The sequence below is a fragment of the Emys orbicularis genome, chromosome 9 (assembly GCF_028017835.1).
Source record: "Emys orbicularis isolate rEmyOrb1 chromosome 9, rEmyOrb1.hap1, whole genome shotgun sequence".
NCBI classification, from domain to species: domain Eukaryota; kingdom Metazoa; phylum Chordata; order Testudines; family Emydidae; genus Emys; species Emys orbicularis.
In genome coordinates this window covers 5,826,855-5,853,406 of record NC_088691.1, presented here as the reverse complement: position 1 = coordinate 5,853,406, position 26,552 = coordinate 5,826,855, and the positions used below count along the sequence as shown (strand labels likewise).

The following is a 26,552-nucleotide window of genomic DNA, read 5'->3' as shown; positions in this document are numbered from 1 at the left end:
AGGTCTTACTCACATTAGCAACTCTCTATAGTCAGGGCTTGAATTTGGTTGAGGCCATCACTAGACATAATCTGGCTGATTAATATGCACTAGAACATGGTTTCTACTTAACAAGGGTCTACTATACTGTATCATAATCTACTATTGCACGGTAGAATCCTTGGCAGGGTCAAGTTTAAACAATTAAAGCATGACTGATAACATTGGTTGTAATGCTTGTGTACACAGGACTAAGAGAGGAGTGGCAAACTCTGGATATTAATAATCATTTAGATAGTACCACTAAATGGACACGGCAGCATAAGGAGGTTGTGACGGGTTGACAGCCATCTGCAGACAATGGTCCTGGTTAATGGGAGTCATCAAGATTCCAAACCATCATTAATGGCCCACACTTTACATAATTACAATAGACCCTCAGAGTTACATTTTATATTTCTAGTTTTAGATACAAGAGTGGTACATTTATACAAATCAGATGATCATACTCAGTAGATTATAAGCTTTGTAATGATACCTTACAAGAGACCTTTTGCACGAAGCATATCCCATTTGCATTATAGTCACTTACTATCAAATTTTTATAAAACTATCCCAGTTACATTATATTCACTTATTATCATGTTTTTATAAAACCATATAGACTGCACAACGTCACAGAGGTATCAGTGCCAGGCAGATAACAGGGTTGATACCATTCGAAGACATGAGTTGATGCAATGCAGAGCAAACACAGAGCGGGGTTTGGCCACTAGAGCATGGATAGAGCAAAAGGAAGAAGCATCTCCCATCATTTGCTTTAGTCCTCCCATCCTCCCTCTTGTCCTTGCGCCCTCCTACTCTCTGCCTGGCCTCTCCAATTGTTCTTTGGAAGATGTTTGTCCCCTGGTGTTAATGACAATCTTCACAAAGAGTCATAGAAAAGGGAGGTGGGCAGAGCCTGCTTGGAACAGACATCCATGGCATCTCCTGAAAGCCCGTGTCCGAGCTCTGCAGTGTCACTGCAACAGGATTCCCAGCTCTTGGGGAGCCCCTTGGTAGAGTCACAAAACCAAGCGTTGGGATAAATATACATTGACATAAAAATTCCCCTTTTCTCTCTTTTACTCCCATTTCTTACCTTTCTCCCACTCTATCTGGAATGGCTTTGGGAACCCAAGCGACGGGCCTGGATTTCTGCCTGCTTTCATTCCAGTGTTGGTTCTTCCTTTTTCTTTTAAATACCTTCAAAGTGGATCGAGACAGCAGCTGCGCATTCATCAAAACACTACTGGGTTCCCCTGCCCTTTCCAGTATCCAGAACTAGGTGCGTCTCCACCTGCCTCTCACTGCAAGAGAAATGGTGATGCCCAAAAAACTTCCTCCTTTACCCAGCTGCCTTGCACTTCCACCTCTGGTCACTTTTCCTGGAGAATTCCCTCAGTCAGTGCCCTCCCATCCAGCACTCTCCTTCCCCAGCACACTCATGCTCATTTGGGAGGGCTGTTTTCCCCCCTTATAATAATTTCTTTCTTTTTTACAGAGCCAAGAAACCTGCTGCGCCTCTGCCCTGCACGCTCATTGACTAACTCAGCAGAGTAGCATTTCACACCGGAGCAATAACTACAGAAAGTGCAAGGGAGTGAAGAATCAGGCCCCGGCTGCTTTCTTGCGTGAAAGCTTAACCTGCTAGCCGCCTGGCAGCACTCACCCACCCCTCCCACACCTCTTTCCTTAGGAGCTGACCTGGCTGCCCGCTCAGCAGGGGCCCTGTGCTGCAGGGGGAGAGCACACTGGCAGACCCCGGGGAACACACAGGGTTTCTGCACACATATGCTGCCACCTTTCTGGTGTATTTTCCTGTAAAACAGTGTGTAAATGTAAAATGGCATCCTGTCTCATTAAGGGCCAAAGATACACAGGGCAATCTTCAACCAAACTCCAGAGGTAAGTTATGTGCCGCCTCGCTCAACTCAAAGCAAAGCAAAGATCTGAACTGTGGGTTAAGCAGCACCTCCCAGTTCTAACCCTCTGCCTAGAGAGTCTTTCTCATTGCAAGATTGACTCTTAGCTCCCCTCTTAATAGGCTGCTGAAGGGGATTAACTGATTCCCCACAGCTGGCCCAGCCCTGCCATCCTGCAAGTCCCTCTGCTCAGAGCAGGCATTTGTGGTTCTGCCTCTAGCCAGAGGGAGGGGATTAATTAACCCCTTCCCTGCTAATCACTAGATGGCTCTGTCCATCTTGTCACAATCGCTTAGATTCAGTTCTTCCTCCCAGCGGTTTTCAGATGAAGGCAGCATCGTTCCAAAGCACTCTACACATGCACGCACACACACACACACACACACACACACACACACACACCCCTAATTTTTGTGGGGAGAAAGAGGTCCCAATCCCGCATTTGGACATTGACATTGGCACTCTGGCCCGTAAATACCCTTGTTTATATGCCTAATTGCAAACCTGAGCTTCCAAATGTAAGATCTGGGTGTCTGGTTAAGGTGCCCACATAAAACTGAGATTGCAGTGCCATGACTATTGGAGTCTCCCACCATCTGCAGCTGTTACTGTAAGCTAAAGCCATCTACACCACTTCTTGCTTCAGTGCATAGAACATAAAGGAAGATTCATCCCTGGTGTAACTCCATTCCTTGACATTTATTCCAGCTGAATCCAACTTCAGTGGAATTACACAGTGAATGGATCTGGCCCATAAATTTGTTTCCCACGAAGTACAGGTGAGACCCTCAACATATGGGTATTTCTTAAGGAAGTGATTTCCTGAGAACAGTGATTTGACTAGACTGAACATGTCTCTTTAGTGGTTTGGGTAGTAAAGAAGATACTAAGTATTCAGGGCTCAATTTCTGTCCCAGAAGAAGGCTTGTGAAATGAACTCTGAACCCTACCACTTCCTCTGCTTTGCTGGCTAACCCCACTGCTGTGTTTTCACTCATCCACATTCAGTTCAGCAGGAAAAGTGGATTCATTAATATAAAGAACTAGTCATAAAATTTACCTCTCCTCTTCTCTTTTATGGCTGAAACCTACTGTTTCGTACTCTAGTTTTATGTATACTCTAATAAAAAACATGTGCAAATTCCCCTATTTTTAAAACAGTTGAGCATCAGTGTGGTTTGAATTAATGCTTTTGAAAATAGTCTCCCCACAATGCTATCTGAAAATGGAATCTGCCCACAGTTAAACTTCAATCCTTGAGATGCAGTATAATGGCATTTTATGATATAAGGAAATCTGTGTGCTCAGGGGGGTTTTACCTGGTTCTCAGAAAACAATAAAAAGGAACAAACTTCTGAAAAGGCATAGTCAATGGCATTAAAGGGATCAATTCAATGCAGTCTCAGACAACACTGAGAAAGACTTTAATCTACCACTGCAAGCAGAGGCATAACTTACCGAGTATAAAACATACTAGCTGACTTGATTGGCTACAGTAAGTATATCAGCAAACATATGTCTTGCCAGATAGAGAAGAGTAAAAGGACTTTCATACTACATACAGGTAAGAGCAATATTACCGTTGCATGCAAGCACTAATGTATTGGAAATGTGTTACCACAGTACTGAAAAATAGCATGTGCCAGTCTGTGTATTCTTGATCCATAATGAAGTCTGCAATTGTAGCAAGGTAATGATACAAACTTGCATTACAATTTAGCAGAGTCTATTTATTTACAGTGGGTTGACATTGACAGTAGAGAGAGATGAACAATATAGAAATCATATTTTTAAGGATGCCATCATAACACCAAATTCCAAGAGCAGGATGTTAGCCTCCTGCAAATAATGAAAAGGAGATGAAGGTAAATGAAGTTGTAAAGAGTGAGACGTGATACTAGCATTACTTATATTCTAAAGCAGGACACTCTTATCAAATGTCTGATATTTTTAACAGTTTGGATTTTCAAGTTCTCTACAATATTTTGGTTTACTTCTGGGAAGTGGAAAATAGGGCTTGCCAGAAAACAAGAATACTGTTTTGGAAAAAAAAGTTTCAAGGCTTTGATATTTGTTTTCATTCTGACTCAGAAAAACAATTAAATCTTTCAAAAATTTAAATGATAAAACATGAACGACAGAGCCCTTCCCCAGAATATCCTCATGATTAGTGCACTCAACTAGCATGTGGGAAACCTGTGTTCAACTCCCTACACTGCCTGGTTCAGGGCAGGGACTTGAATCTGGATCTTCCCCATCCCAGGAAAGCATCTTAGTTCTTCTGGAATGGGCCCCGGCTCTCTCATCTTGACCAGAAATACCTTCCTGCCACAATGTTCATTGAAACCAACACATTCCACTAAAAGTTTTGGTTTTAATGAATCAGGGGGCTTTGGTATAAAAATGTTTCGCTGAAAAATTCCTGACCAGCGTTAGTACTAATCCAGCAAGAAGAAGCTTTTAAACTCTCAGGTGTTACTAGTAATTGCTGTAATATGGTTCTTTATTGCATCAGTCATAACAGGTGCTGTTGCATGGAATCTCCAGCAAAGGGCAAAGAGATCCTGGGCCGTGTTATGCCACCAGTTTTTAAAGGAGATATTTTTAAGAAGAACCTCAGATGAGGAATTCTGCTTGAAATCAGTGCCACAATATGGCCTGTTGTCATCTCAGTCCATTAATTACCCATCCACCTTTCCATGTTAGAATAATACACAAGAAAAGCAAGCATACATACCCAAGTGACCTAACAGCCTAGAGTTGCAGAGAGGACCAAGTTACCTCTGGTGTAGCTCTGCTGGTTTCAATAAAATTACACCATGGGCACATTTGGCCCAATCTTTCTCCTGTTGTAGAATTCCCCCAGTTTTCTTTGGTGTGCTGCTTTGTGACAAAGTCTCAATACTTGTCACATTCATCTGAATTTGCTCTCGCCTCTCCTCAAGACAAGTGACTTGCTTACATTAATTTGTTTGGCCAAAAGACTGAATTTCTGTTACCCACCATCCTGTGGAGTCATTGACACTGGTGCAAAGTGGGTGTAAAATGCTATGAAATTGGAATGAAGGCATTTTTCACCCCACTTTGCAGTAGTGTAAATGGGTGCACAAAGTGCGGGTCACACCCTATATGTGACAGGTTTTACTATAGGCAACATTCTCTCAGCTGATGCACATGCCCGCTGTTCCCATTTATGTCAGGGAATGCTGTGGGCATGCAACTGAGTCCAGAATCCTGTGATTAAATAATCAGGGTAAGTAGCCTGACCATTTTAGTAATTAGCTCAATTTATTCTTGCCAAATACACTGGTCTACAATTTTTGAGAAGTTGTCTGCTTCAGAGATAAAATGTGCTATTTATTATGTATTTTGATGTGCTGAATTCAAATATGACAATTAAAACAACTGATTGGCTACTGTTTCTAAGATATTTAAGTTTTTACATTTTATGTCTATGTATATTGTGTAGATAGTAGAGTTTTAATCATAAATTGTAAACCTAGGTCTTTTCATGTGTTTATGGTTGCTTTACATGATAATATTTCACCTGTCCTGTTTATGTAACACTTTAAAAATCATCTAAAGGGTTATATAAATAAAATTTATTATGAAACAAAAGGCAAAAAACTATTATGTACATAGTTTAGTCCTATTCAGTGTCTACTCGGCGCTTCTTGGCTTGTCTCTTGTATTCATTAAATGGAGCATCTCTTGTCACTGTCCAGCAATAGTCTGCAAGCATTGATGGGCTCCATTTGCCCTGATATCGTTTCTCCATTGTTGCAATGTCCTGGTGAAATCGCTCGCCATGCTCGTCGCTCACTGCTCCGCAGTTCGGTGGAAAAAAATCTAAATGAGAGTGCAAAAAATGTATTTTTAGTGACATGTTGCAACCAAGGCTTTTGTATGCCTTGAGAAGGTTTTCCACCAACAACCTGTAGTTGTCTGCCTTGTTGTTTCCGAGAAAATTTATTGCCACTAACTGGAAGGCTTTCCATGCCGTCTTTTCCTTGCCACACAGTGCATGGTCAAATGCATCATCTCGAAGAAGTTCACGAATCTGAGGACCAACAAAGACACCTTCCTTTATCTTAGCTTCACTTAACCTTGGAAATTTTCCACGGAGGTACTTGAAAGCTGCTTGTGTTTTATCAATGGCCTTGACAAAGTTCTTCATCAGACCAGCTTGATGTGTAAGGGTGGTAATAAAATCTTCCTTGATTCAACAAGTGGTGGATGCTGAACACTTTTCCTCCCAGGCTCCAATGACTGTCGGAGTGGCCAATCTTTCTTGATGTAGTGGGAATCTCTTGCATGACTATCCCATTCGCAGAGAAAACAGCAGTACTTTGTGTATCCAGTCTGCAGACCAAGCAAGAGAGCCACAACCTTCAAATCATCTGGATCGTGAACGATGTTGAGGGCTGCCATCACACCATCGATGCTGTTGCAGGCTACAAGATCACCTTCCATGAAGAAGAATGGGACAAGATCCTTTTCATGGTCACGGAACATGGAAACCCTAACATCACCTGCCAGGAGATTCCACTGCTGTAGTCTGGAGCCCAACAGCTCTGCCTTACTCTTGGGTAGTTCCAAATCCCTGACAAGGTCATTCAGTTCACCTTGTGTTATGAGGTGTGGTTCAGAGGAGGAGGATGGGAGAAAATGTGGGTCCTGTGACATTGATGGTTCAGGACCAGAAGTTTCATCCTCTTCCTCTTCCTCGTCTGACTCAAGTGAGAATGATTCTGGTGCATCAGGAACCGGCAGTCCTTCTCCGTGGGGTACTGGGCGTATAGCTGATGGAATGTTTGGATAATGCACAGTCCACTTTTTCTTCTTTGACACACCTTTCCCAACTGGAGGCACCATGCAAAAGTAACAGTTGCTGGTATGATCTGTTGGCTCTCTCCACATCATTGGCACTGCAAAAGGCATAGATTTCCTTTTCCTGTTCAACCACTGGCGAAGATTTGTTGCACAAGTGTTGCAGCATATGTGTGGGGCCCACCTCTTGTCCTGATCTCCAGTTTTGCAGCCAAAATAAAGGTGATAGGCTTTCTTAACCATAGTGGTTATACTGCGCTTTTGTGATGCAAAAGTCACTTCACCACAAACATAGCAGAAGTTATCTGCACTGTTCACACAAGTACAAGGCATCTCTGCTCACTTTGGCTAAACAGAAATGTGTCCCTTTGCAAAATCAAACACTGACAAATAAGAGAGCACGACACTGTATGATTTCTAGAGCTGATATAGGGCAATTTGTTCAGCAGAGTGATGTAAGCTTCGTTATGATTGCATCATCCATGACTTCTAGGAATAACATGATGCAATTCATATCATGTATGACGCAATACCAGCTTCAGATTGCATCATTCATTGTTTTGCCTAAAAAGCAAGTACTGTCCAAACCCAGTCATAGATTTATTCATAGATCCAGTCAAAGATGTATTTTAGTCATTTCTGGTTTAAATTGAAATCCCTTCCCTTTATAACTCACTTATCCTCCGCCATTCCCAAGTCAAGGGTCGTATATACTGACCCAATAGCATATCTTGAAAACTAGAGACAATCAACAATTTTAAGCATCATTTTCGTTCTCAGTGACCCAGAATTAGTAAAGTTTGACTACATTTATTTCAGAAGCATTTTGGCTGTAGAGCAGTGATACCATTGTATTGTTCCAGTATCATCCAGCAGGCTTTTTTGCAATGTTCGCCTAACTCTGTCCCCGGTCTCACCCTCCACAACCTCCCAACCTGGGCAGCCAGTAGTGAAATAGGGGGGCATGTGCTTTATAGGAACAAATTCTGCACTCACATCTGCAGACTCAACTGCCAGTAAAGACATGGCTGGACTAAGCACAACAGGCAGGGCCTGGAACGCTGGCAGCGGGTGATGTATGTGATGACATCACAGTGACATCATGCACAGCTGAAGGGCAAGCTGCCTCCAACCGGACATCCTCTGCACAAGGGAGTGCAGGATCTGATGGCCTCCCCTCGGCAGAGCCCAGATCCTTCCGTCCAGCACCCAGGCATATGGTGAGGGGGAAACAGGCAATTAACTGGGAGCCAGCCACCATCTCTGCCCTATGGGCAAACTGAGGAGGAAGGGACCTCCAGCCACCGCTGCTCCTGCCCCAGCTGCCGGAAAGAGAAAACCCTGCGGCTCCTACTCATTCTCCAATTCAGATGGCGAGGGAGATGGGAGTCCTACTGTTCTACATCAGGGTGTGTATGGGCCTCACGACTGAAGTTATTAAATGTATAACCACGGAAGCCAATGGATGTTGAGTCTGGGTAGGGACTGCAGGGTCAGCTAAGGTACAGATTGCACTGCAAAGCTAGGGGCATATGGTGTCCTTGACTCCAATTAGTCAAGTTTTGCTTACAGTTGGTGGCATGACACGACCCTCTGGCATGCCTCAGAATGAAGGGGCTTTTTGGGTTCCATAAACAAACAAGAACATTTGTTAGCACTTGCCCTGGAGGGATATTCTGCTCCTCTGGATTTTATGCTATTGAACACCATCGAAATATAAGGGGAAGTGTTCCCATTCTCAGATTTAGCACATCAGAACCATCTCGCAGTGCTTATAAACTCAGAACTAGGCACTGTCAATCATTTCGCTTTCATGTTTATGATGTTAGGCTTCTGGGAAGAGCTGTATGGTCATTGCCTCCAATTAGCACACAATACAATGTCAAATAACAATAACAAAATTACAATGTCAGGGAAATTGCTTCCCCAAAATTTCAAAGGGGTCGCAGCATGGTATAACAAGCCTTTAAAAGAGAAACACTTCTGAAAAATAAATTTCCCCTTCTGATGGTCCTCAGAAATGCGTAAGAGAATGGCCAGCTTAATGCAGAGATAATCTTTTCAAGGCTAAGATTTTTCCACACTGCCTTTAATACACTCCCTGCTGCGAAACATACATTATATACATACACTATTATTGGCAGTATCGGAAAGTATAAAACATGAATGATTGCGTAGTAATAATAATAATAATAATAATAACAGCAATACTTTTTACTGGATAGTACCATTTAGGTAAGGATCTCAAGAATTTTTACAATCGTTAATTAATTAAGCCTCCCGACAGCTGTGTTATCATTGTCATTGTACAGAGGAATAAACAGAGACATAAAGACTCCCAGTTCAGCAGGCCATCCATATTCAGGAAAGCATTTAAGCACAGAATGTTGAGCCTCTGCTTAAAGTTAAGCACTTGCATAAATGCTACGCTGAACGGGGATGGACTTCAGCATGTGCTTAAACACTTTGCTGAACTGGGGCCAAGAGAATCCAGGCCTGGTCTATATTAAGATAATCTGCATTTGGTACAACCACATTGCATTGTAAATTACTCAATTAAGCAATGCTGGTAAAACCCATTTTTGCAGTGGTGCAATCCCTGCCCAAAGTCATTCAGTGGCAGAGTCAGGAATGGAATCCAGAGTCTCACATTCCCATTGTGTTCTAACCACTAGACCACAGTGCCCCTCTCAATCCCCTAAACTGACTGATGGAATTAAAGTCGTGGAGTGAACTCAGTTGCTTTTGATCTCTATTCAAGGTGCCATCAAGGGCTCTTAATAGGTGGTATCTTAGCAAATGCTTTAGCGACTGAAACCTTCTCTATAAAAACCCTACTGATTCTCACACTTGTCTGAAAGAATAGAGGCACAAGCTGGCTTCAAATGCCAGCTGACAGATGGGAACACAAATGGACTATAGGATTCCTGATCTAAAAAGTCACACCCGTGGTCAGGCTAAAGAAACATACATCTCTATTTTGATGTTGACCTCAAAGGGAAGAGGGATGAGTCAACAAAAAGGGCAAAGGGCAGAAAACATCACAAGTATGAGGCCAACGCTGCTTTGAACTTGAGGACAAATATACTAATGATATGAAGTTGACAAAAAAGCTTCTTGACACTCCGTGTCTACAAAGTTGGCAGCGTCTAACCCAAATGGCTCCTCGATTCATTCCCAGTAATGAGCAGAGTTAGGAACAGTAAATCTGACTGAATCCTCCATGGCACTGAAGACATTAGTTGTTTCTTCCAGCCTCAGTTATTTCTATAGCCCAGACATGAGAGATGTGGGTGAATGCAAGAGCAAAGAGCAGTCCATTTGAGAGCTGCATGGGAGCACTCTAGCAATGTCTATGTAAGTAATTTTGAAGGTCATAGCAGGATAATACAGGCACATGCGTCTGACGAAGTGGGTATTCACCCACGAAAGCTTATGCTCCAACACATCTGTTAGTCTTAAAGGTGCCACAGGACTCTCTGTTGCTTTTTACAGATCCAGACTAACCCGGCTACCCCTCTGATACATAGCAGGATAATATCACCCAGCAACATGGGGCTTACCCACACACAGAGAGATCAGGGTCCCGCACAGATCACCTTTACTTTAGTTTTATATTTGTTTCTAGGTTGGTTTTATATGGGAAAATATATCACGCCATCACTATTACTTTGTCTTTGCATACAGTATTTTGCATAAAACTCCCCAGAAGACACTTAACTCTACCATTCTCCACCATTGCAAAAATGCCAGTGATACAGGTTAGTAATTCAGTTTAAACTGCTCCTCCAGATAGCTAAAGAACAAAACAAAGGATGGATAGCTTATTGTTATTTGGGGGGGGGAGAGAAGCCAGGGCTTTAGTTCACTGTTGTCCTTCATGCTGCTTTGTTATCACAAGTGTGGACTGATAAAACTGCTTTAATGCAGTCTGTTCCAAGAGATGAAACTGAATCTCTATGTAGAGTTTCAGCACTCAACAGTATAGCAAGGCAGTTTTGTTTCACATCTCTGTGATACTGGACAAGCATAAAAATAATTGCAGACTCAGAAAAGATCAAGGAATGTATCCCTGCTGCAACAGATGCCGTACTAGAAGGAAAGACAAAAGCTGAAATGCATAATGAATTTAAAAAAGATTTTTTCATCCAACATGTCATTTGTTTGAAGGACTGAATTGTTGGCAACAGATATGGTAGATCAGCTTGTTAGCAAAGTGAAACATGATGACTGCTATGTAATGGCAATTGATGAGTCAATTGAAATCACTGATGTTGCTCAAATGTGCATCTTCATTTAATATGTCAATGGTCAGAAGTTAACGAAAGACCTTCTGTTCTTGTGACTACAGAAGCAAACAAGAGGCCACAATTTACAGGCGGTAGCAGGCGTTTTAGGGCTGGAATCAAAGAGGTCATAATACCCTTAATAGCAGCTGACGCTCCAGCTATTATATGATTGGCTGTGAACAATAATATCTGACATACCACTAACAACTGAATTCAGATTGGTGAGCATCAGTGCATTGTCGATCAAGCAGTTCTCTGAGCTGAATTAAAAGCAAGATATTAAAATGGCACTATATTACCCAGAAATGTAGGCATCTGTCTCAGACTGACATCCATTCCTCATGCTGATTATTCCAGAATTCTCTTGATGGGGTTGCTGTTGAAGATAATTTGCTGAGCACGATGTTGTTTCTGATGACTTGATAAAAAATAAAGATATTACTTGGTAGAAATGAAGAATGTTATTTTCAGAATTAAAATAACAGATTTTTCCCCATTCTACATAAATATTTCAGAAGGGAAAACCCAGCCACATCTGGATTGTGGCATTATTTGTTTTTGGCATTGGTATAAAGGCCCTGAACAATCTCAGAGAAAGACAGCAAGAACAGAACTTCTTTTTAAAAATGAAGAAAAGTTCTAAATGTTTGAAATGAATCCATCACTTCACAAGTAGCTTACATTTTCTAGCAGGATCTTCATTAAAAAAAAATAAAAGACAGAGAGTGAAAGAGAGGACCAATTTCTACAAAACAATTTGCAACTAAAGTCCAGGATTGTGCTTTCATTAGAAGAATTAACCAATTGACAGACTGTAAAATCTATCTCAGGGCCTTTGGACCATATGCTGAAGATTTTTTTTGGAGAGGCAAGTCTTTGCTGAGTATGGTAAATAACCCTCCGGCTGAAACTGAGGGGACTATATGTGCAGATTTAACTAGTCAAGAGAAGCTTTTATCATAGAGTTTGATAAGGGCTATACTGACGTGGCCTAATCTGAAGGCTCTTTTCAGACACAAGGCAAAATAATTTGAGCAATTTCCATTTTCCTCTCCAATCCCTGGGATGTACCATACCGAGCAAAACTCTGGACTTTGTTCAAAATGGTGATGAGGCTTTTTGAATATGCTAAAGATGGCAGATCTAAAGTCATTCTACATTAAAATGGCACGTACATTACCTCCTTGGAGTAAGCAGTAGCTGGCCAAAAAAACTTGCCAGCTCCATTCTGTCCTGCCTGCCAAGGATTGCCTGAGCTCTGCTCGATACGAGGATCCCACTGGTACCAGTTATAGATCCACACCCCTTTTTAAACTCAGAAAGGCCATGATCTTACAGGGCCTGATCTAGCATTGACTGGAGTCAGTGGAAAGGTCCATAATACCTGCCGTGGAGAAAGAAGTGACAACTTCCTTGGCTGACTATGAGCCTGGCCTGGTCCTGTAGTCAGTGAATGCTCCGAACTGCCATTGCAGTCTAGAACTTTACCCGACTGGGCCCTAAAACCGGGCAGTATGAGTGGAAACCTAAGCTTGTTCCTGGGGCAAATCCTGACGTCCTTATTCAAGCAAATCCCCAGTGAGAGTTTTTCCTGAGCAAACACTGAGTAAGGAGATCAGGACTTGGTTTTAGATACACACCTTCAAGGACATTCCAGCCTACATCCTTCCCACCTTTTCTCTCTGGTCTCCTTTTACTGCCCCTGGTTTTTGCACCCCATGCCTCCTCTATGCTCCTTCCCAGAGCTGCCTCTGTGCCCTCTTTCATGTTACCACTCTATATCTTGATCTCCCTTGCTTACCCCTCAGGCTGTGCTCTCCAACTTCCCTTCCCAACAGTCACTTCTTCAACCTGTGGAATTCCGTGCCAGAGGATGTTGTGAAGGCCAAGACTACACCAGGATTCAAAAAGAACTAGATAAGTTCATGGAGGATAGGTCCATCAATGGCTATAAGCCAGGATGGGCAGGGATGGTGTCCCTAGCCTCTGTTTGCCAGAAGCTGGGAATGGGCGACAGGGGATGGATCACTTGATGATTACCTGTTCTGTTCATTCCCTCGGTAGCACCTGGCATTGGCCCCTGTCGGAAGTCAGGATACTGGGTTAGATGGACCTTTGGGCTGACCCAGTGTGGCCACTCTTGTGTTCTTATGTTGAAGATTTTAATCTACAGTTCCCCAGGCAAAATCACCAAATAGAAACACAGGGCTCCCTTCTCAATTGCCCTGCCCCTTCTGCAGTCACTCTCAGCTGCATGCCGAACAATACCAAACCAGAGTGGGAGCATTTCACGCTCACTTTGCCCAAGGGTCAATAATAATAGTAAGGCAGGTGAGAATCAGGCCCCCAAAATACCCATGTAATGCCCCAGACAGATGTACACATTAGCTCCCGACTTTACTGAAGACTTTTTGGGGGGCCTGATTTTCACTTACACTAAGATTGCTTTATATTGCTCTGGCTTTGCAAAGGGTCCTTAAGTCAGTGTACATATAATTTAGGCCCACTTAAAGCCCCTTTACACTGCTAGAGCAAGCAACCTTAGTGCAACTGATAATTGGGTCCTTTGCCTTAAAAATTACCACCTTTGCTACCACCACTGATGGTAGCAACAGTGGGAGAAATATGAGAGTATAAAGGGCATACGAGGAATGTAGGCTCTTAATTATGTGATTAATGCAGAATGACATCGTTTCCTGATGCATAAGAAAATGTGTGTGGTTCTGTTCTTTTTATACTATGAGCAGCACAGTAAAGTATAATGTTATTTTAATGCATTTGTAACAAAATGCATTGTAGCAAAAGTAACCGCATAACACTAAAGCCCTGATCCTGCAGTCAAATGCCTGTGCCTTCACAAAACCCTATTAAAATCAGTGAAGTACAAAAGGGTTCCCTGTTGTCCTCTTCATGCAGAGGATCAGTATCTAAACTATCATATACATTCCCATTTAAAGGCATGATCTCAAACCCATTGAAGTCAATAGGAGTCTTTCTCTTGACTTAAGTAGGCTACGGACCAAGCGCTAAGCGCCGCATCCTGTTTCTTGTAGACTGTAAACTGTTCTTATCCAGACTGTAAATTCTTCAGTGCAAGGATCTGACTTTTGTGTTTCCCATGAAGCACCTAGCACACCTGTGGGCACTTTAAAATAACACATTAATAAATAATAATTAATAATATTATCATCTTGACTTCTGTGAGAATTTTGTCCAAAAGGGGATTACAGGATGGAGCCCCAAACATGCTGAAGTCATTTACATTTTCAAATACTGTGCTTCGATTTTAGTATCATTTAACAACAAAGTTGCTGACAGATGCAAAAAGGTTCCGTTTTCACTCCAAGAACACTTCAGTTTAGAAGACAGTAGAGACACTTGTGCATTTTAATACATTTTCATATTACACATAAGTCATTTTTTGTGGTGTAATGGTATGGTGCCCACAGCTATTAATGTTTTCAGGAATTGAAAATATTCATTGAAAGATAATGGAAACCAGACATTTACTAACATTTTCATTTTGCATGTTTAAATATTCATAACTATGTTCATAAAACCAGGTTTGCTCTCCTAATGCTCTAGCGATTGTGTTTATGAAATGCAGTATTTCTTGAATGTCCCTTCTTTGCATCAATTTTTTTGCAGAATGCTATTTCATCAGATTGTGGCACTGACAATTAGCTTTTATGTAAAAGACTGGCCAAGATTAAGAGCAGAAAATTACGGGAAAGAAAACATTGTCAGAACCAATAAATGTTTCACTGATGCGTCTGTGACTCTTAACTTTGTACAGGACATTTGTGATGGCTTAATTCTTACACAGTGACAAAGTATTGTCAATCTGGAGGTATATATTTATTACTCTACTATAAAACAATGAAACCTAGAAATATGATACCAATAACAAAAAGTCAAGTGCTGGTAAGCTTTCAATAAAGTGTTCTCTTTACTATATATATTTTCTTTTAACTTTAAGTAAAATAAATTAACATGATAAGCTCAGAGTCACTTTAGTATTACAGTTGTTCTAGTCCCTTAACAGTGTTTTAAAAAGTTGATCGAGTAGCTTTAGTCTGAAATTGGGACTATAATAGATGCAGACTTCATTGCAATGTCACCCTGATTAAAGACAGCATCACATGGACTCTACAGTAGAGTATGGTACGTTTAATAAATTAAAACTCCATAGAAATTAGGATATTCATAGTAACTAGTGTTTGCAGAAGTTATCTCGACAGCTTGGGCCCACTGAAATAAATGGAAAGGTTTCCACTGAGTCAAGTGGATGCTGGATCAAGACCTTAACCCTCATTCGTTTGGCTTGTTTTTCTGGTGTCCAGCTTGAAACACCAAATGACACAGGGCTAAGCCTTGGTCTCACTGAGGTCACTGAGAGTTCCCTGCATGGACCACTTGCAAGACTGGGAGTAAACATGAAGGCAGGGGGTGGAGGGGAGAGGGAACAGGGAGGAACAGATGTCACATTGTGACTTTTATTTTATTTTGCATCATGTTGATTACTTATCATATATCAATTGATAACGTTGAGCAAATAATAGAATCCTCTTGTGGGATTCATTTTAAAATAAATGTATAGACAGAGATCAAAAATACAAAATATCTCTAAATACCATTATAACATTGCCAACTCTGGCAATTTATGTATATATAAATATATACATTTGTGTGTGTGTGTGTGTGTATATATATATATATATTGCAAACAATTTTTGTAGCCTAAAAATGCACACAGCCCTTAAGGTATGTGAACCAAAGTATTGAGGGTTTATAGTTACTGACACAATACTACCAGCAAGGAGCCATGTCCTGGACTGGGATACACAGAGCAGCACATCCATTGCTGATCCTGCAACATGATGAGCTCCCTCAACTCCCATTGAAATGAACAGGAGCTGAGAACGCATGGCAGGATAAGGCCCTCAGCAAGTAGGCTACCCAGTGGAACAGTGTTTATTCCACATAGTACACTGGGCTGTCGAGGACTGGTTCACCTTCCTGCTCCTGCCATATCAGCTGCAGCCCGTGTAACAGAAAAAGACACGCTGGAAGCAGGGTGTGTCAGGAATCAAATGCAGTGAGGGCCTGATCCAAAGCCCATTGAAGTCAATGAAAAGATTACCATGGTCTTCAGTGGTCTGTGGGTCAGGGCCTTTATCTACGTGTTAAGTATCCAAAATGGCTGCATAACAGCCATTTTGTATCTCTGGAGTTACTGCAGATTCAAACCAGGAGCCTCTGCTCTTCTGAAAGAGTCCAAAGACATGGGAAGTAATGTGTACACAGTACAACCACCCACATTTATCCTAAGGGTTTCTGGGCCATTAAAGCCTCCCTCGCACCTTCCTTAACTTCCCTCACAGCCAGATAGGTATGTGTCTCTTCTTGTTACTCAGGATGTAGAGCCTTTGTCTTTGCAAAGGAGTAACCCCTGAGATTTTAATGACAGTGATGTGATCAGGCCCTACAAAAAGGAACTTGTCCAACTTCACACATGGCCAGCTTCACGCGTAGCTCATTACAAAGCCTAGTTTTGGCAATTCAAAAGCTGATGCTACTGAACAAGCTGCCAAAACAAAAGGGCTCAGCTAAATGCTTTTTTTATTAAACTTTCCTTGATTGCAAACTGATGGAACCAAGCAGCATGTATGTACTTAAAAATATCTAAGTAGCAGAATACCTTGTTTGCTGAGCATCAAACTCAGCATTCCACAATTAAAATATATCTGCTCATTCCTCGGACCACTCACGTCCCTAAACGCTGCATATTGAGCTTCCACTGATGTCACAGAGCATGGAGAGCAGATAGCCTTAATCAGCCTTAGCTTCTGGAGCCAAATCTGCATAAAATAGGTCCCAAGCTCTTGTGAGTATTCTCATTGGCTTTGATTACATGAATAAGTAAAGGTTCACACGGGTATGCATTTGCAGGAGACAGCCTATATTTTTAACCAATGCTAATGTTGTATCAAGGTTAAACAAGTGTCTTATTTCAACTGATGTGCAGATTAGCCAGTCTGAATCTAATTATTTGTTTTTACAGGCAGCACAGTTTTAAGAATATTTTTCTGCAGAAAATGTAACGCTATCTATCTCCTGAACTGTTCCTCTCCTAAAACAGTAATATATCTCTGCAGAGACATTTCCCCACATAATTAGATTGACCATAGTAACAGCATTTGTGTTGGGGCCGTTCATCCGCACAGTTGGGAGAGTCAGTCTAGTCTAAAGAGCACTAGCCAATATGCAGTGTTTTTAGATTAGAAACACATTATCAAAAAGAAGGCTGGGAATGTGCAAAATAGGACAGCACTCAGTGCTCCAGAAACAAGAGAGATTTATAGCCAAAATAGTTACTATAGGAACTTAATTAATGGTGTAGTAGTACTAAGGCATTGGAGCACAACTTGTTCACATGCCTTCAACCACAAGCCGCTTAAAGCATACACAAACCTTTAAACAAAATATGATTTCCATAAGCTTGCACCTAAAGTATGCAAATATGCAAAAACAATCATACCCGCAAAGGAGCCAGACTATTCATGGATCATAAAGCATGGCAGAAAAGGAATGGGGATGGCTGGTCAGCTGCTTTTGCTTAGATTCTTTATTATGCAATGAAACCTTGTTATTGCTTTTAAAAAACTTCCTGGGGTCTGTAGAGTTTGGGTAAAATCCTGCTAAGCTTAACCCACTCTTGCAAATAAGTCCAGTGCCAGTGACTTCATTGGAGCTGTCAGCATGAAATAGGCAAGCAGGATGTGGCCCTTTTTTTGTCAATGCCGGGACTCTGCTTGGTTAATGCACTTGGATAAAAAAATGCAGATCCATTATTAATTATGATGCATTGAAAGCTGAACTCACATGGCACCAACAATACAGGAGACATCTTTTTAACTCCTCCCCCATCTACATACCAGCAAAAAAAATGTTGCACTGGCCATGCAAACCCACTGAAGTGAATGGGACTCTGGGTGTGGTCAAGGCCTGCTCCCCTGAGCAGTATGGACACAACCGCAAGCATTGGACAACCATGAGTCAGCCCTTCCCAAAATCATCACATTTCCTTAAACAAAATCGGGATTTTTTTTTAAATAACAGAGAAATGTGAGGCTCTTTTCCTTTTGCCTGCTTGGTTTGTGAGCCAGTCCATGAGGGTGCACTCACTTCCCCCTGCCGGCCTTTCCTCTGCAAGCAGGGGGGCTAGAAACTCGCTCTTGTTTAATGAGCGCTGACAATCGCTGCTCCACGAGCTGGGGCTTGGAAGAGGGCGAAAAATACCCCAGTCCGTACCGCAGGATAAAAACCAGGAGAGTTGCCAACCCGGCTTGTGCCCGGCTTGGCTGGAGCGGGACCCCTTTGCAGCTACCCCCTGGCCCCTGGGACCAGGCAGCAGGCTAAGGAGGGATGGACCTGCCTGCCCCAAGCACATGGACGCGGCTCAGGCTTCCCTGCACCCAGGCCCCTCCAGGGCAATGGGGGGGCTCCACTCCCCCCCCCCGTTCCACTTTCTTCACCCCGCTGGTATGGCTGTTTTAGGGGGGCGGCCCGCAGACACCCCTGGGAGCAGGTCCATGCGGCTCCCCCTTTGCACAGCGCTTGCGCCGGCGGCCCGGGGGAAGGAGCAGAGGGTCGCCGGCTCTTTCAAAGCGGCTTGAAAGGGAAGCGGCGGGGGATGGGGAAGGGAGGAGGGGCCGGTGCCGGTCCCCTCCGGGCGGCGCCAGGAGACCCCCCCGCCCTCCCGCAGCGGGGACTGCTGCGCCCCACGTCCCTCCCCCCCCCGGCTGGGATGGGGGGGCGCTGCTGCTGCCAGTCTTTGCTCGCTACAACCCTGCGCCCCTCCCCCAGACAGCCCCCCCAAGCCGGAGCGCCCCCCCACACACACATACTAATGGGGCGGGGAAGGGGGGTTGCAGCCCCCCCCGCCCCGGGCGGTGCCTCGCGTGCGGAAGGGCCGGTCCCATCGGGCCAGGGTTAAGCCCCGGCTATAAATAAACGGGGGCTTTGGTGCTTGACTCTCGGTGTAAATCAAAAGCGGAGCCGATCCGGGCTGCCCGCCCTGGGGGCTGCGCTCCAGCCAGGGGGCGGTTCAGCGGGGCTGGAGTCCCCGAGCCTGCAACCCCGGCCGGGCCAGGAAACTTCTCCTGGGGGCAGCAGCCTCCGGTCGAGCCCCCCCGCCAGGGGATCCTCCGGGCTGGGCCGGTTCCTTCTCCCACGGATTTAGAGATAACACCGCCCCCTTGTGATCCCCCCTTTCTTTTGTGGGGCAGCGACTTAGCGCCCCAACACACACACCGCACTGGGGGGGGGGGCTTTCCTGCCCCTCCACTTGTTGGCATGTTCCCGTGCGCTCCGCGCGGCCGCACCTGCCCTTCCAGCCCCGCACTCCGCGGCGCTCAGAGTCCTTCCCTCCCACAGCGAGCCCGGCTCAAGCTCGTAGGCTCGGAAGACGGGGAAGGGCGAGCTTAGCGAGCATTGGGGGAGGCTTCCGGAGCTGCAACAAAAAGCGTCGGACAGCATTTAAAAGATTTGCAACGTCGGAAATCCAGCCTGCAGCCCGGGCGAGCGACCCTGCAGCCCGGGCGAGCGACCCTGCCGCGTCTACTTAACGCTTCAAAAGTTATTCCGAAATCAGATGGCTGATCCCAGTATTTGAATGTACATCTCAGTTAGCCCGAACCGATCTGCAGGTTATTTGACAAGTGCAGTATCAGGACGGTGAACACGCAAAACTCCTTCACTTTCTCTTAAGAAAACATTTTAAAAATGAACATGGATTGTCTCGTGTGACATGAACATAACCGGGAAAGGTTCCGAAAATGTAACAATTTGCAGCCATTTTTTTACACTGCGAAAATCTATTGCATTTATTTCTTATTTTATTAGTAGTATATTCCAATACAAAACGCCTCACCTTGTGCTTTTTCTTTATTTTGTCACAGGGCTATTTGCTTCAGTGTAAAGTTGATAACTTTAGTCGTACAGGGTTTCAAATCCATTGCCTTGGAGTTCAAGTCTGCTCTGTATATAGCAAAAGAAATATTTAGCTGCATAAAAGAAATCGAAATACATTTTTTAAAATCAAAGCTAATTCTTTCAAGTGGAAAAATTAGGACCCGGAAAAGAGAATTGTAGAAAGTGGCAAACTAGTCCTCATTTTGGAAGTGCAGTCATCATGTCAAAGAGATTGTTATCAGTCTGCGTGGTCTCAGGTTATTTCCGATAAACTTTTCCTCCTTTTTTTTTTTAAACGATTTGTGGATTTGATCTAAGTTGCATAAAATAAAAGAAATCCTAAAGCAAGAAGTAAACAAACAGTATTCTCCGTCCAGCCCTTCCCAGTGTCAAGTTCAAGACGGGTCTGTCTGGGTTTCCCCCAGACATGAAAGGTGCAGCAGAGCTCCCATCAAATTACTCACATCCTTAGAGCTAGGGGGGAAATGCTAACAGTTTACAGAGTAAATTGCTTTCTCTAGCTGAACTGTGTACACCTTCAAATGCTGCCTTCCATTCTGTGTGTGGACACAGACGTGGTGCTGTCAATAGCACATCATATATTGTTAAATCCTGTAGCTAAGATATTACTTTTAATCACAAGCTTAGGAAGACAAAATACAATCTGTTTTTAATTCCCAATCCCAAAACTTCTGGGAAGATGGCATCTTTAATTGTTTTTATTAATTAAAAATGAGTGGGGCTGTATTTTAACTTTGAGAAAGTTAGCCAAAGCACAGGATGGTCCAAATGCAAAATGAATATTAGAAACAGCAGTCCACTCCAGTCTGTGCATATATTTTAAGAATTAATTGTTCACATCAACCGAGATCATCTGATACAGATGAAAAATCTTAAATATTTTGGAGGGGGAAGGGTGGAGGGAGGAGAGGTTGTTTCGGTTTTTGTTTTTCGGTAGTAATTTATCAAGCTAACATTTATCTCTAAAATTCCTCAATCTTGTCCCCATTTCCTGGCTTTTATTTCCTATTCATTTCTTAAATACAGTCCCTGTTCACACTCTGCCTTCATTGCTAACCTAAAATTAAAAACCAAAAATTAAATATAAAAACATACCATCCTAAATTCCACGTATAAAGTGAAAACTGATAAATCTTCCTAAATATTGGTTATTTTTTGAAACATTTAATTACCAACCAACAGATAATAGTTTTCTAGAATTGTGTATATGCTCAGTTAGGATGTTCCTTTGGCCAAAGAAAATTAAAATCCAGGTTAGAATTTTATTACAAAATAAACAATTGTATTTCATATGTTACTGATTTTAATGGAAACAATTCATCAGCATCTCTCTACAACTTATTAGGTTTGAAAAATATATTTGTCAAGGAATTTCTATAGTGTTTCTAAAAAACTACTGAAGTCATCATATGATTGGCTATATAGCATAATGTTGATAACTGTGTATTGGGTTATATACAGCCATGGGTTATATACAGCAAAACAAATCAATTTTTTTCCCTTTCTGTAACTCGGATAAACTAATTCTTTTAAGAAGCACTTACTTTAATCTGAAGTAAACACATGGAAGTGGCTGTTTTACTCTCCCCCCAGCTGTTTCAGATTCATGCTAAACCTCTTAAAAGCATATATATAGATACAGAGATAGAGAGAGATGGGTGTGTATATCTATCCATCCATCTATGGAGACATATGCCTGCCTTTCTGCATAGAGTAAAAAAGGAGCCCCACACAAAGGTAAAACTCATTGCATTTACCTTCGGATGTTAAATATGCAGGGAGGCCTAAATGCAGCTCTTGTTCTTTGAAGTGCAAGATAGAGACACGTCATGGTCACTCACAGGACAGATCAGTAATATTTGATTCACTCGCAGAAAGTGCAGTAACACACGTATGAAGCTCGAGGTGAAAACAAACCACTGAGATGTGGGGGCGGGGACAAGGAAAAACAACAACGACCCTCATTCCCCTATTGAAGGAAACACTGTAGATTGCTAGCCTGCAATAGGGAAAACAATTCCTATCAAGAATGGGGATGAGATACAAACACCTTGATATGTGGTTCCTCTGCCAGGGCTGGGTGGAAAGTAGTTCACAAAGCAATAAGGAAATACAAGACAGTGGTTCAAAAACTATTCGATTGTGTTCTTTCAAAAACAATAAACTTTTAATGCTAAAGCAGTTATAACCAAAAACTGTACAGAGTTTTGTAATTTTTTTGTTTGTTTTTTGTTGATTTTTGTTTTGTTTTGTTAGAAAACACTTCCCCCCCCCCCATAAATATTGTTCAGTTCCCGGCACTTCGTATCAATAATTAAATTACAAACGATAAATATGGCATCATGGATATGTATTTACAAAAAAAGTTATTACAAAAAGGCAACTGTTTTACTAAACGGTCACAATCTGGGTAGAATAACACCACAGCCTCATCTTGAAAAAATACTGGACGAACCCATCAGACGAGAATACATTCACAAGTATAATGCTTTGAGAGAGAGAGAGCGAGAGAGAGAGTGAGAGAAAGAAAGAGAGAGAGAGAGGTTCAAGACATAACAGGACTTTGGCACGGTTTAAGAATGTGAGTTTAAACAATCACCACTAAGGCGAAGGAGAATTTTCATCCTCATGTCAGCATCCCACCGAAGGAAGAAAAAGCCAAAAAAAAAAAAGACAATAAAAAAAATAAAAAACAGTGTTCAAATGAAGGGAGAAGGGGAGGCGATTGGAAGAGGGAAGAGAAAAAAAAATCAAAGAAATTACTGCAAATGCCAAAACCAAACAAAAAAAATCCAATCCTGAGAAAAGGACATAGCTAGTCCAACGTCTGGAGCTTGCAAAAAAATTAAAACCCCTTTCCTGGATAATTGCAATGAACTGGATGTAGCCCTGTACGGTTGTTTGCCTGAAAACTCCATTTCCGCGTGATTGATTTTCAGTTTTCCTTTGAATTCATTGGGTCCAGTCAATAGTTAGGTTGCTTGGTTTGTCCTTAGACGTACCATTCGTTAAAATTGGGTGGAAGTCCGGGGTTGTGGCTTGTGTTACTTTGAACTGCTGATGGAGGACTTTTAGTCGAGTCTTTACTGTTTGCAGAACTTAGAGCGGGCGGAGTGGACGATTCATAGCCGGAACTGGCCGCTGGGGACGAATCTGACCCTTGCGATTCATGAACCTAAAATGAACAGGGATAACATGATAAATATAATGTCACACTGATACGACTCGGTCAAAATAGCAGAGTTCGAACACTACAAACAGCGCAGGTACGGTAAATATTTACACTTCCTACGTGATAATACAGACAACAAATCATAAATTATTCGGGGAATGGAAAACTTATCCATGCAGCTGTGATATTGTAATTTTAAAGCAAGTTTTCACCCTCCCCCTTCGTTACTGACAATCTGCAAAGATTTTTTTCCCCACCATTTATGCCAGCTAGTTCTCAGATTTTGATTGTGGAGATGCCAGGTATTGACTGGGACATATCGTTTAAATATGTTCAGCATGGGTTGGTGATGTCAAAGTTTTAAAAACATGCCAATAATTTCTTCGCCAGTAATCGTTAGTAGCTACATGTCACTCACTGAAGAACGGTATAACATTTTTTTCTATTCGGTCTGGGGAACAAGAAAATAAATAATGCAATTTACCCAAACGACTGTTATTACTGAAAGGGCCTAGCTATCAATTACAGCCTGAACTGTGAGATAAGAGCGAAAATACACAGTTCTGCTGATAATTTGTATCAATCGGAGACGAATGTAAAATGCTGTAACATAAATCTTTCAGAATGGGTGAATTGTGTCATCCTAAAGCAGCACCGATCCTCGTTCAAATGTAGGCTAACCGGGAGGAAAAACAGGCTCCGAGATGATATTTAGTAACAGTAAAGCGATCAAGAGTTAATTACCTTCATGTGTTTCCTAAGAGAGCTGGGGTGGGTGTAAGACTTGTCACACACTTTACAGATATAAGGCTTGTCTGAAGTGTGTACATGCATGTGCTTCTTTCTGTCACTACTGTTCGCAAAACGTCTATCACAGCCTTCAAATTCACACTTAAAAGGTTTTTCACCTGCAAAATTCAGAAAGGGTTAAAGGACGCTACAGAGGAAAGGTTCACTTTGATTCCCGCTAGCGGATCGATCACGTTGGCAACTCGCTTAAAACAATTAATTTGATGCCGAGTGGAAGACAGACACTCTCTTGGCTTTCGTCCGTAGTCTCACAAACCGTTTTCCTTCCATGTCAGTGGAAATACACCAAGCATCGACACTTTTATTTCTTTTCCCCTTAATTATTTAAGTTTTATTTCCCTTCAACCCTCCTTTCCCAAGCTTTACCCTTCAAACACCTCGGTGGAGGTAGTATGCACACACACATACACACACAAAAAGGATCAGACAATAGGATTTGTTACGTTACAGTTAAATTCAATCCGTCCTTTGTTACTTTTAATTTGCCTCTTTCAAATGCAACGGTTGTGCTAAGCGAAGTGTTAAAGGCAGACTACCAGTACTTGACGTTAGAATCGGGCGAGGGGGGCGGATCTAGATAAATTCTGGAGCAACAGACAGTTTTACAAGATGTGCTCAACAAGAAGGAAAATGTGTGGGTTTCCTGCCTTTTCTAGTTTTACTTCACTTCTGTGGAGATCTGAATTGAAGACAGAGCTCCAAATAAAAATACTTTGACAAAAGTATCACTGATTTAATTAGGAGATGTGCCAATCAAGAATAAAAAAGAACGGAAGTAACCGAAAATTAGATTGAATTAGCATTTGTATGGTTTCCTTAACCGAATGTATGCAGACAGCTAAATCGTATGTAAAGCAATCCACACAAAACAATTTCTCTTTGCCTCATATAAACCCCCAAACCGAGCCAACAAAAATCGGACGAAATCTTCTGTCTAGCGAGGCTATAAAGAAATACGTAATTGCTCTTCTTGGACTGAAATTTACAAGCGCGTGGAACATGCGGATGTTAAACTGCCCAAACTCACAGAGTGCGAAGTTTTAAAGAACCGCGAACAAAATGTAACTTAGCTCCAAACTGGGGAAAGTAGCATTTTATTCCCACTCCCGCTTTTCGGTCTGGCGCGGTGGGATCGATGAGGGGGGTATTTGGATTTGAGGGGGTTTCTTTAATTCCCACCGTTTCATAATTCATGCACCCCGTTTTTCGTCCCCCTCCTTACCTGTGTGCGTCCTTTTGTGGATCTTCAGATTCTCGGACCTGGCAAAGATTTTCCCGCAGCCTGGGAACGGGCAAGGGAATGGCTTTTCCCCCGTGTGAACCCGAATGTGGTTCACCAGTTTGTATTTCGCCTTGAAGGACTTGCCTTCCCTCGGACATTCCTCCCAGTAGCAGATGTGGTTGTTCTGCTCAGGCCCCCCGACATGCTCCATCGTCACATGGGTGACCAGTTCGTGCATGGTGCTGAATGTCCGGTCGCAGCTCTTTTTGGGGCGGTTGATCTGGCTCTCCTCGACCCACTTGCAGGACAGCTCTTGCTTGATGGGCTGGCGCATGTAGCGGAAGAAAGCCCCCGGGCCGTGGTGGTGATGGGCCGCCACGTTCATGCCCATATTCATGTTCATGGGGTTGTAGTTGTGGAACTGGGCGCCGGCGTACGGGTCCGTGCGGGGGCTGGAGACGGCCCGGTAAGGGTCCGGCCGGCCGAAGAGATCCCCCCGCAGCCCCAGGTGCATCTGCCCGTTCTCCACGTGCCCGCCGGGGGAGGTGTGGCTGGGGTTCTGCTCGTGCAGCCCGGGGAAGAGCAGGTAGCCCGGGCTCTCCGCGATGCCCGGCGGCCCGTGCAGGCTGCCGGGGGAGCCGCCGAAGATGCCGTGCTGGGCGCCGCCGGAGGCGGGCTCCCCCAGGCCGGAGCCCCGCTGGCGGAAGAGAAAGTCCCGCGTGGAGTTGAAGGCGGCAGCCGCGCCCCCGTAGGCGGGCACCTGGCCGGCGTGGTGGTGATGGTGGTGGTGGTGGTGCCCCAGCGCGTTGGCATAGCCCGAGCCCTGCGGGGTGAACGCCGAGCTCTGGCCGGACGACAGCTCGTGGGCGGCCGGGCTGAGCTTAAAGGCCGCCGCGTGCGAGGCGTCCCCGAAGGGGCTCAGCCCCATCCCGGCGGCGGCGGGGTCGCGGCCGGGCCCCTCCTGGTGGCGAGGGGCCCCGAAGCCCCCGACTCCCAGGGCGGGGAACTGCGGGCCGCCGTCCAGCAGCATGGTCATGGGGGAGGGCGGGCGGGCGCCCGAGGGAGGGTCCCCCCAAAACAATGGGCCAGGCGCGGGGGGACGAGTTCATGCACCGCGGGCGGGCGGGCGAGACACAACCCCACGCGCGCCCGGCTGGGGGCTGCCAAGCGCCGCGCCCCCCCCTCCCCTCCCCTCCCGGCCCAGCCCCGGGCAGCGCACCCCAGCCCGGCTCCCCGGCTCCGAGTCCGGCCCCTCCGCTCCCACCCGGCAGTGTCCTTGGACTGATACA

General features: G+C 43.7%; 1 protein-coding gene across 1 annotated transcript; it reads right to left on the bottom strand.

The window, feature by feature from the left end:
• Nucleotides 1–23,051: 23,051 nt before the first annotated feature.
• Nucleotides 23,052–26,299, bottom strand: ZIC3 (Zic family member 3). The gene is made up of 3 exons (XM_065410780.1): nt 25,264–26,299; nt 23,976–24,139; nt 23,052–23,234 (listed from the first exon to the last, which is right to left on the bottom strand). The coding sequence occupies exons 1-3, from the start codon at nt 26,297–26,299 to the stop codon at nt 23,052–23,054; spliced, it is 1,383 nt and encodes a 460-aa protein (XP_065266852.1).
• Nucleotides 26,300–26,552: the final 253 nt, after the last annotated feature.

Excerpts from the sequence above, each read along its gene's own strand:
- ZIC3 (XM_065410780.1), bottom strand. The coding sequence starts at position 26,299 with ATGACCATGCTGCTGGACGGCGGCCCGCAGTTCCCCGCCCTGGGAGTC. Across the intron at positions 24,140-25,263 it reads CCACAAAAGGACGCACACAG|GTGAAAAACCTTTTAAGTGT; the intron begins GTAAGGAGGGGG and ends TGAATTTTGCAG. Across the intron at positions 23,235-23,975 it reads CTCTTAGGAAACACATGAAG|GTTCATGAATCGCAAGGGTC; the intron begins GTAATTAACTCT and ends TGTTCATTTTAG.